Source organism: Porites lutea, chromosome 14 (assembly GCF_958299795.1).
Source record: "Porites lutea chromosome 14, jaPorLute2.1, whole genome shotgun sequence".
NCBI classification, from domain to species: Eukaryota; Metazoa; Cnidaria; class Anthozoa; order Scleractinia; family Poritidae; genus Porites; species Porites lutea.
In genome coordinates, this window is record NC_133214.1 from 9,993,541 (window position 1) to 10,005,087 (window position 11,547).

General features: G+C 41.4%; 1 protein-coding gene across 1 annotated transcript; it reads left to right on the plus strand.

The window, feature by feature from the left end:
• The first annotated feature begins 1,127 nt into the window (after positions 1 to 1,127).
• On the plus strand, positions 1,128 to 5,450 carry LOC140923923 (uncharacterized). The gene has a single exon (XM_073373938.1). It carries the CDS (start codon positions 1,128 to 1,130, stop codon positions 5,448 to 5,450), a length of 4,323 nt encoding a protein of 1,440 aa, XP_073230039.1.
• The last annotated feature ends 6,097 nt before the right edge of the window (positions 5,451 to 11,547 follow it).

An 11,547-nucleotide genomic window follows, 5' to 3' on the forward strand; every position in this document is an offset into this window, starting at 1 on the left:
AATACAAGGAATGGTTAAACGATGTTTACACCCCAATAAGTCGAGGAGTTTACGGTGAAGGAATTGCGAATATTTCTGGGTTTGATTTGAGCTCCAAAACGCCTGTTGTACGATTAGAAGGTGCCTTTCAAGGAACTCAGAATACAAATCCTTCAGTTTCCAGTGCGGGCACGCGTAGTGATTTGTTGGAAACGAAAACACCTAATGCGACTCAAGATCATGCAAGTGGCGGCGATAAGACGCCAAGTCAATTACACCCAAGGGAAAAGAGTTCTAAAAGAGGAAGTCAGTTATCGGCACGGAATGTCAAGTGTACAATGGCTCAGCTTAAAGTGAAAAGGCTTCTGGCTGAACAAGAGATAAAGGAAAGTGAAATTGCGTTACGACTACAAGAAGAAAACACGCGTTTGTCAGCCGAGAAGGAACGTTTGAACATTCGAAGCGAATTAATGTTAGCCAGGATTGACGCAGAACAGGCTGAGATTGAAGCCAAACTGGGAGAGCAGGTTGATTTTGACTCTGTTTTTTCTTCCGAAGGATCAGTTAGAGGTCACGAGAACGTGAGGAAATATTTGGAAGGATTGTCACTTTCCGCCGTTCCTGGTCAAGCGCATGTTGAGAAATGCGTTTTACCGGAAACCAAACCGTACGCTTTACCGGAAGTGAAAGCTGACATACCGGAAGCGAAGAATGTTACTGGAAATAGCACTGACGAAACAACGGTTAAATTTCAAAGGATTATGGAGCAACAGCAGATGTCTATCGATAAAGTTGTTCTTGGACTTGAGAAGTTGGACATGCCAAAGCGGGAATTCTTGTACTTTGATGGCGATCCTTCAAGATACCCCAGATTTATTAAGAATTTTGAGCTAAACGTAGAATCTTCGATTACAGATGACAATGTAAGGCTATCTTATCTGATCCAGTATTGAACTGGCAAAGCTAAGGAGGCAATTGAAAACTGTGTAATTCTGCCAGGGCCTGAAGGATACAAAGCTGCTCGTGAAATTCTTAGAAAGAATTTTGGACAACGTCATGTCATCATCCGATCGTTCATCGATAAAGTTGTCAAAGGACCACAGCTAAAATCTTCTGATGGAGAGAAACTCTTACAGCTCGCAAGGGACATGCGAATCTGTTTGTTGAATTCTGCGGAATTAAGCTATCAAGCCGATATAAATTCTTTGGACACTCTGAAGAAGATCGTTATGCGTCTTCCTGTGCACATGCAGGCAAAATGGGCGGATGAGTCGGGGAAGATTTTGGAAATGGGTTCTGAGTCAACCTTCTCTCATTTGGCAGACTTTCTCGAAAAAAGGGCTCTGATAGCAAACACTGAGTTCGGGAAGTTAGTTGGATTCAAGCTTGGAGAGTCAAGAGTCACAAAACAACCAAGAAAAGCAGCTGATGGTGATGGTACTGTGCTTGCTTTGACTCAAGTTGAGAAGGATGTTAGTAATCAAGCCAATACAGCCAACAGCAAACGCTCAAATCAGAGGTCAACAACGGATGGTCAAGTCAAATGCAAGTTTTGCGATGGAAGACATGAATTGGAGAAGTGTTTTAAGTTCCGGGACAAACGATATATTCAAAGGAAGGACTTTGTTAGGAAACAAAATCTGTGTGAAAATTGCTTGAAGCCTAATCACATCGCTAGACGATGCAGGAGTCTTGATGCTTGCTTGCTGAGTGGCTGTAGAGAAGAAGTTAGTCTTACTGTGAGAGCATTGTCGTCAGATGAACGCATACAACTAGATCGTGTGTGGACTGTTGACAAGTTACCTGTCTCAAAGAAAAGCATACCCAGCACCGAAGATATCCGCGATTGGCCGCATCTGCAGGGTATAAGTATACCTAAGCTCGATAAAGAGGTATCCATCTTAATCGGCAATGATGTTCCCGAGGCGCACTGGGTCTTTGAAGAGCGCCGTGGTCGCCGTAAACAGCCTTGCGCTGCACGGACATTACTTGGTTGGACACTTATCGGACCAGTTGGCGGTTCAAGCAACCCTGAAGCGACCGTCAGTTTCTTAAGTGGAGGTCAAGAAACGCTGTCAGCACAAATTGAGCGAATGTACAACGCGGAGTTCGGCGAATCGTCTGCGTCATCTAAAGAAATGATGTCGATTGAAGATAGAAGAGCCCTGGCAATAATGGAACGAACCGTTCAGATGGTCGATGGCCATTATCAGCTCTCCCTTCCTTGGAAGTATGATAATCCGTGCCTACCGAATAACAGACCTATGGCCGAAAAAAGACTGAATCTTCTGAAAAGACGTTTGGAAAAGAACAAAGTTCTCCAAGAGAAGTACAAGGATGCTGTTGAAGATTACATTGCACAAGGTCACGCGAGGAAAGTATCTCTACATCAAGTGCCACGTTCTGTCTGGTATCTTCCCCACCATCCTGTGATACACCCGCAGAAACCTGAGAAGACCAGAGTTGTGTTCGATTGCGCCGCTAAATTTCGCAATACGTCACTCAACGAACAGCTGCTTCAAGGGCCAGATTTAACCAATAATCTCGTCGGAGTACTACTTCGTTTTCGTCAAGAGGAAATAGGTCTTACGGCCGACATAGAGAAGATGTTCCATCAAGTGAGAGTGTCTCCTCAAGACACTTGCGCTCTGTCATTTTTGTGGTGGCCTGGTGGCGATCTTTCTAAAGAAGCAGAAGACCATGAGATGCTTGTTCACCTCTTTGGAGCTAAATCATCTCCTAGCTGTGCAAGTTTTGCATTAGAGAAAACCGCAGAAGACAACAAGACGGACTTCGATGTGGAAACCATCGATACGGTTAATAGGAACTTCTACGTTGATGACTGTGTTAAATCGGTCGCAACAACTGAAGAGGCGGTACGATTAGTTGAGCAGCTGCCAGAATTGTTGAGTAGGGGAGGCTTCCGCTTAACAAAGTGGATCAGTAATCGTCGAGAAATCTTGTCCTCAGTCGCTAAGGAAGACCTAGCACCGTCAGTGAAGAACCTTAACCTAGACTTAGAAGATTTACCGTTAGATCGCGCCCTTGGCATGCAGTGGGACACAGAAGAAGACATCTTTGGGTTTAGGACCATTCCGAATATTACAGCCAACACAAGGAGAGAGATTCTTTCTGTCACCTCATCTCTATATGATCCTCTTGGCCTAGCTGCTCCAGTTATACTTCCAGCTAAGCGACTGCTTCAGAAGTTATGCAAAGACGAGCTTGGTTGGGATGACATAGTCCAAGAAGACGACCTTCTGCAGTGGCAAGATTGGACAAGGGGCATCATTGGTCTTACCGAAGTAGCCATACCACGTTGTGTGAAACCGAGAGATTTTGGCGAGCTCAGTTCCGTCCAGCTGCATCATTTCTCAGATGCCTCGGAAGAGGAATATGGGGCTGTCTCATACCTGCGCTTAACTGATGCGCTTGGTAATATCGCCTGTAGCATCTTACTGGGAAAGGCAAGAGTTGCTCCACTGAAGACTATGACAGTACCACGACTGGAGTTAACGGCTGCCACAGTCGCTGTAAAGCTTCACAAGCAGATCAAGGAAGAACTCACTTTGCCTATACATGAAGTGACGTTTTGGACTGACTCTACTATTGTCTTGCAGTATATCAACAACAGTCACACAAGATTCCAGACATTCGTCTCCAACAGGCTGGCAACGGTCCACGATATCTCTACCCCGTCTCAGTGGCGTCATGTTAGCTCTGATCTGAACCCAGCAGATTACGCGTCTCGTGGGTTTAATCCTCATGAACGTACCAAACTGAAGATTTGGCTCGAGGGACCAAGATTTTTGTTGAAGGACGAAAGCCAGTGGCCAAATCAGCCAACCCAGCTTCCTGAGATTGATGAAAATGACCAGAACGTCAAAAGATCGAAGAAAGTCCAGGCGCATGCTGTTATGCAAGATCAAGGGTTTGACTCGTTGGTTTATCACTACTCTTCGTGGTATGGTTTGAAAAAGGCTCTAGCTTGGCTGTGCCGCTTCAAGAATTACTTGCTGTATCGCACAGGGAAGATTGCAAAAGAAGACGTCAAAAGAGGAGAATTATCCGTCCGCGAAATCCAAAACGCTGAAGTGGAGGTCATTAAGTACGTGCAAAGGCTGTTCTTTCCGAGGGAGTTGAATGCACTGATGACTGAAGCCCAGCAACGCCGTAGTATCTCTAGAGTGTCGGGGAAACGCCTTAGTGACGGTTCGTACGTCAGCCCACTGCGCAAACTCAATCCAATAGCTGATAATGGGTTAATCAGAGTTGGTGGTCGTCTTAATAAAGCAGAGGCTATCGATTGTTTCATGAAGCATCCAATAGTTCTACCAACCAAGCATCACGTAACTGACATGATTATTCGCCATTATCATCAGATAGGCCATGTAGGATCAAGTCAAGTTCTTGCTGCAATTAGAAGGAAATTTTGGATTTTGAAAGGTGGTTCAGCCGTCAAAAGAGTGGTCAGCAAGTGCATCAAGTGTAGAAGATGGAACTCAAAGCCGGAAGCACAGATTATGGCTCCGCTACCTATGGCTCGCGTCACGCCAGGAGATGCACCGTTCACCGCAGTTGGAATTGACTACTTCGGACCAATGCCAGTCAAGTTGAAGAGAAGTCGAGTTAAACGATATGGGTGCATTTTCACCTGCCTAACAATGCGAGCAGTGCATATTGAGGTCTCTCAAGATTTGACGACTGACTCGTTTCTGATGGCGTTTTCAAGATTTGTCAGTAGGCGCGGTGCACCAACAGAAGTTTACAGCGATAATGGTACCAACTTTAAAGGAGCAGAATGTGAGTGGAAGAAAGCTCTTAAAATGTGGAATCAATCACGCATCACAGAGAGTTTACGCAAGCGCAGTATTCAATGGTACTTCAATCCCCCACAAGCAAGTCACCAAGGAGGGGTCTGGGAGAGAATGATTCGCTCTGTTCGCAAGATACTGCGCGCTCTCCTGGGAAACCAAATAGTCAATGACGAGACCCTTCTCACTGTTATGGCCGAGGTAGAGAAAATCCTGAACGACCCCCCACTCACAAGATTAAGCGAAGATCCAAATGACTTGGAACCATTAACGCCGAATCATCTTTTGTTGTCTCACAGTAATGCATGTGTTGCCCCTGGTAACTTCTCCACTACGTCCACAGACAAGTACAAAAAATGCTGGAGACAAGCACAATACCTGAGTAACATCTTTTGGAGAAGATGGGTAGATGAATACTTGTTATCTCTTCAAGAAAGGCAGAAGTGGATTCGCCCGCGCCGGAATGTAGCTGTTGGAGATTTGGTTCTCATAGCTGATGAGCACAGTCCGCGTGGACAGTGGCCAATGGGTGTTGTTGAAGAAGTTACACCAGATCGCTATGGTGCAGTGCGACAAGCTACAGTTAGAACCGCCAGAGCAATTTTGAAGCGAGATATTAGAAAGATATGCTTGCTGCTGGAAGCTGCCGATAATTAATCCCAGCTGTTGACACAATGTAACTTGTAAGGACAGACAGACCTCTTCGAGGTTTTGGACAAAAAGGAGCCAGTTGCTGGAAAGGAAGTCCCTGATTGCAGTGATCACTTAGCTCATAAATACGTTGCGAACTGTGTAAAGCAATTAAGATGCTAATTGTAGATAAGGTTTTTGAATATTCTAAATAAGTTTCGTTTACTAGTTTCGCTTAGTTTTCGTAAGAAAGGCAAGGCTTGAATGCCCGTCTGCCTTTCGAGGCCGGTGTGTTAAAGCGAAACTTCTAGAACTTAGGGTTTTCTTTGTTTTTTTTGTTCGCGTCTACTTGCAATTAGTTGTAATTGTCTATAGTTTTCTTTTGTTATATTGTTTACTTTCTTTTTGGTGTCACCGTCGTTGCGTAATGTTACGTAATCTGTCAAGTTTTTTGGTATAAACTTAGTCTTGTCGGTCAGTGTTTTTTACAATTTTTATCGGTCAAGAACAGCTCATTCCTTTTAACGTTAAGTCAAGAAACCGTTAAGGTAAATTTTAGTCATACGCCATTTGTACGCTTTTCCGTTTTCTTTGATGTATTTGTTATTTTGTACTGATTTCTACATTTTTCGTAATTTCGTATTCTTTGTATTTTTGGTTGTACAGTACCGTAGGAGTGTGATTTATGAAATAAAGCGGTTGGACACTAATACGCGTGACTTCGGTTACAGGTAGTAAACCTTGTTTCAGGCCTCGTCCACACGTATCCGGATATTATTAAATCCCACCACCTTTTCTTTGCGGATTCGGCCTCTGTCCACACGTATCCGGTGAATCCGGCAGACGAATCCACATTTTTTTTAATCCGCTCTCCAGAGTGGAAACTTTACAGTACGCTATGAATCCGAAATCGTGTGGACGCTAAATCCGGGAATATTTTTATCCAGTGACGTAACAACATCGAGTCCAGGCCCATATTGTTCAAAACTACAATGTGTTGTCCCTGATTGTAGCTGTGGATAATACTATTCATCGGATAAATCTCTATCCACTGGATAACGCAGTTGGTTTTCCTAATATTGACCGTTCCGTTCATGTACAATTTTCGAGGCTTATCTTATAAATTCCTTACGATTTTCTGAAGTTTAATTTTCACGTTTTACTCCCCAAGTTAGGCTGTTTTTCGTAGAAAATTAAAGGGGAACCTAAAATTTCGGATTCACAAAAGTGATGGCGAGAGGAATCAGAAAATGTCTCACTTTCGTAATACGTCAAATCGCATCTAAAATGTTCGGGTAAATAATACTTCCGAAAAGACTCAAGTTCGCCTAGCTAGGATGACCGAACAGGTACAAAGTTTATAGCACCGCTTAGAATGCATTTCTAGAGGTCTAAAAGTACTCTGGATAGCCTAAAAAGTGTTTTCAAGCACTTTAAGAGGAAACCATCGTTGGGTGCCCCTGTTCATTCTTTCCTCAAACTCTCAATATTGGACACAAAATCACAATTTCCCAACTTGGTTGCACTGACTGTGGCTTAAAGCATTGCCGTAAAACACACTGGTAAAATGCGATCTACCGAATAAAAAACAACCCTCCAAAACTTCCATTAATTCCATAATGTCTCTGAAAAAATTTATCTTTAAATCGCCTCAAAAACAGCCGAGATATAAGTGTTTTAAAAGATGTAACAGAAGTAAAACTTTTCCTTATGAATTTATTCATAGCTAAGGGGCTCCCTGCCTTACGCTTTGGAAAGCAAGACATTTTCTTTATGCAATGAAAATCTAAGATTATGTAGGTTTTGTGACTACTGGCAATGGAAGAGAACTTTTAAAGTGAAAACAGCTGGGCTGACTTTCCCGGCTTCCGTAGTTATAATTATTTTACTTTAGAAAGGAAACACAAAAATAAATACGTAAAACTATGGAAAGCAGAACATTTTCTTTGATTGTCAATGCTGTATAATATTTTTCCAACATTTATCATTAGTTACATTTTAGAAATTTGCAACTGGAAAACTGAAGTTAAGTCGCGTTTCAGTCCTTATTTTTTTTCTTTTCTTTATTATCATTATCATTATCATTATCATTATCATTATCATTATCATTATCATTATCATTATTATTATTATTAACATCTTTAAATAGTTATTTAGTCTTTTCGGTAATTAGTACCGTCAGAAAAATCACAGACAAAAACAAATTAGAAAAAGGTTTCCTAGAGATACACAAACAAACATGTTTAAAACAGTACTCCATAGGATTAACTCTTCAACTAAAAAATTTCTCGATTTTTTGTTTTTCACTCTGAAAACATCATCTAATGCGCTTGCACGTTTACTGTCACTTTTGTATGTTTCCTTCTGCAAGTTGCATCTTTCGATATTTTAAGACAAAATCCTCATTTCACCAGGTTATCAGATCCTCTAAAATGCTACTCAGTAACAAGTAAGTGAATAATTGATTCCTCCAAGGGTTTTTTTTTCGTTCTCATTTTAAGACTGTGACCAGTTTGCGAAAATTAACCAGTCAACGCCGCGCGAAAGAAAAAATGTCTTAAAATCAGTTAACAAGTTGCCGTGTTGCAAACTGGCGAAGATGTAGCTCCAAACGGCATAAAATATGATAACTCAGACGAGAAACCTAAACACATTTTACATTAAGATGTGTATATTTTAATATTTTGAGAGAGAAAAGAAAATTTTCAAAAAAATACATTCACCTATTTTAGGATTACTAGATTGTTTTAAGGTGGCTCGATGGGGTTTTTCGACTGTCTCACTACCGAATTTTAACCTTGAAGAAATACACCTAGACATGATTTTCTCGAAATATCAATGTTACCAGCAACCTAGCAATAGATTGTCGTTTGAAATGCAGTTAGGTTTTTGAATATCGGAGCTTTCCTAGCAACATTACGTTGCCATGGGAAATTTTTTCCATTTGTTAAATGCCGAGATCGAAGACACGAACTCTTTAGAAAAAATCGCTTAAAAGTATGAATACTGTACATTATGCCGAGTAGCACTCGGCCAAGTTTGGTTGATTTCTATGCGAGAATTTTCGAATCTACCGCGTCTGCTTTTAAAAGATTCTGTTTTTGAATTTTTTGAGACGCTTTAATCAACCCTTGACAATAACGACGCAGCAAAATGGCCACAAAAAGGAGCCATAATCGGGCTAGCAGAAAAACCAGTTCTCTTGTTCTCAAAAACACTCTCTCTGGACATTACAAGTCCTTACAACTTTCTTATATCTGAAAATATTTCAAAATTTCATAAGGGAAAGGCCAGACAACCACAAAAACACAACAGTCAATGTTAATTAAGAGAACCGAAATTTATATTTTCTTCAACTCCCGATCTTGGACTAATTTTCTTCTAAATAACCGTCAACAGTCAAAAGCTCTAAAATTTAACCGTCAATCGTCAAAATTGGAAAATAATAACCGTCAACGGTCAAACCTACGACCCCGTGAGACCCTCTCAGTACTGGGAAGCTGAAATTTCGAGCGCTAGCACAGTAAGAGACATCCTCGGAGACCCAGGGGCAGTCAGTCAGTTTTCAAGCACAGGCGGAAGAGCCCCTGGGTACCGACTCTCACCGGACCATTTCCAAACGGTCAAGTGAATGCTGGCTCCTGATTGGGCACAAAAAATGCTTTGTATTATTGTGCCCAATCGGGGAAAAGCATCTCCTGAGTTCTTTTCGTGAGTTCGTACACGACGCGACAGCTATTGACTCGATCACGGTTTGTCTGGCTCATGCACCAAACAAATGCACGCAGTCAGGAAACTTTCAGTTTGATATGAACACTTTATTTCAAAATACTGGTTGGTTGTCTTTACACTAGGCTGTTAAGTAAGACTTAAGAGCCGCTAAGTTTTACTTAACCAAAAATTCGTGTGTGAAGGCCTAAGTAAAATCTCAAGTAACTTTGCTTTGCATCTCATTAAAGTCGGAAAGTTGAAACGGTTCAAGAAAGTTTCAAGCGACTTGAAAACCATCCTTATGACCTACTTAGCTGACTTGCGGTTTTGCGGTTTCTTGAGCTTTGAGAAAGGCGAGACATGTCAATCAAACTTAATTTTGTTGCGTGGGAAAATAACCTGAAGTAAAAAAGAATCGGTTGTGTGTGAAGCTTTATTTTACTTGAAGTAATTAAAACTTACTTGTCTTGAAATATTTCTTAGCTTATTTAGGCTCTAGTGTAAAGACTACCACTGTCTACCCGAAAACTAAAGACGCTTTTCCAAAAATACAAGCTTGAGCTTACAACAGGTATTCATACTTGCATCGATCATGCCTTCGTAAATCTTAAGGAGTTTAAGATTCCACGACAGCTGACAGCCACGAAAACGTCGCATGAAAAGTGAATTCACATTTTTCAAGTCTGTATCGTGATTCTCCCAACTCGCTTACTTTGTCAAATGCAAGCGAACTCTTCTGGAGCTGATTTTCTATCAACCATATCCAAGTTCATAAAGAGAAAGAAAATTTTGTCATTGTTTGTTTACCTCCTTCACAAAACCTGAAATTAGGCATCTTCACGTGGTAGTCGTGCAGTGACGGCAAAGAAATCTGCAAAGAAAATCTGCAATCTTGTCAAGCTATTACTTTTTTATTATCTCGTCGCCGCCGCATCTTAAACTTCCTATTATCTGATTATTTACGATACATTGTGATCCGTCAGAAACAGAATTTTCTCAGTGCAAAATGAATTGTTCCTGCTGATAGCATCCGAAACGTTTTTCGACTCATCGGTAGGTCCTTCGTTTCTGGTTAGGAAAGTAGAAAATGGAAGTTTCCCTTGTACGCACAAGCTTGGTGAACGAACCGGGCAACTGTGGCGACATAATACCCATCGTGTACGAACTCACGAAAAGAACTCACGAGAAACATGTTCGCCGATTGGGCACAATAATACAAAGCATTTTTTGTGCCCAATCAGGAGCCAGCATTCACTTGACAGTTTGGAAATGGTCCGGTGAGAGTCGGTACCCAGGGGATCTTCCACCTGTGCTTGAAAACTTTCGTCGCGCCTTTTCTCCCGGCCCGACTGACTGCCCCTGGGTTTCCGAGGATGAGTAAGAGAGAATCCCTTTCTCGATTTACCGGCTCCAAGGGTTAGCATCGTCTAAGTATACGGTTTCTCAGTTTAGCCCCTATGATGGCCAATTTTTCTCATAAATTCAGTTAAAAAAGCAAATTTGTGCATCAGTCGGCCAATCAGTCAAACTCTCCGAACCACTGAAAAGAAAAAAAGGAAGTAAAAGACAGGCACTTTCCTAGTTCCTTAGCGCTCCAGTGTTTATTTTAAACAAGACACAGGCATGCAATATTACGACGTATCCAAAATGCCTCTATGGGATTGCTATAACAGAAAACGGATACGAGTAGATTTTATCATGTTTTCTTTTTAAGTCAAAGGCTACTAAACCAGGCTCAGGTCTGCTCAACGAACTTCAGATTTTTTTTTTGACACCTGTAAACAACTATTAAACCTCCGTAATGAACCTGCTGCTGCGGAATCAATTTCGCGAAGCGTTTTTCTTTTTCGACAATTTTTGGTTAGCCATGTTCCACTCCGATAAAAAGACTGTGTTATTTCAATAACTGAATCAAAAGAAGTGTTGAAACAAGACTCACTCGTGTATTAAAGAAGCAGTGAGCGCTGCATGTAAGCAAGCGGGAGACATAACCCTAAGCGATTAAAATAGCAAAACGTGCGATCGCAAAGAGCGATTGCTTGCCAATTTTTATCGTTGAAACAATTGAACCACACCTTGAGCTCTTTATTTAAATTTGGATTGTTATAATGGGCCGGCACTGTAAAACATCATTTTTGATGACTAAAACTGAACAAAAATTGAAAAAGACATGTCTGGGGATGCAAAAGCTTTGGAACATCATATTTCAAAAACGCTACCAAAGATTTTTTCAAATTTTGCCAAGGTAATGACAACGGTCTAAGCTAATAGCACGGTAGAGGATTGAAGCGGCGATGTGAACAAAACATACTCTAAAATTAAGTTCAATGTTATATATGTTGTTTCAGTTTGTGGCTTTTCCTTACATGCACTACAGGCAAAGTTATGAAGCATCAAACATGAAGGGGTGAGA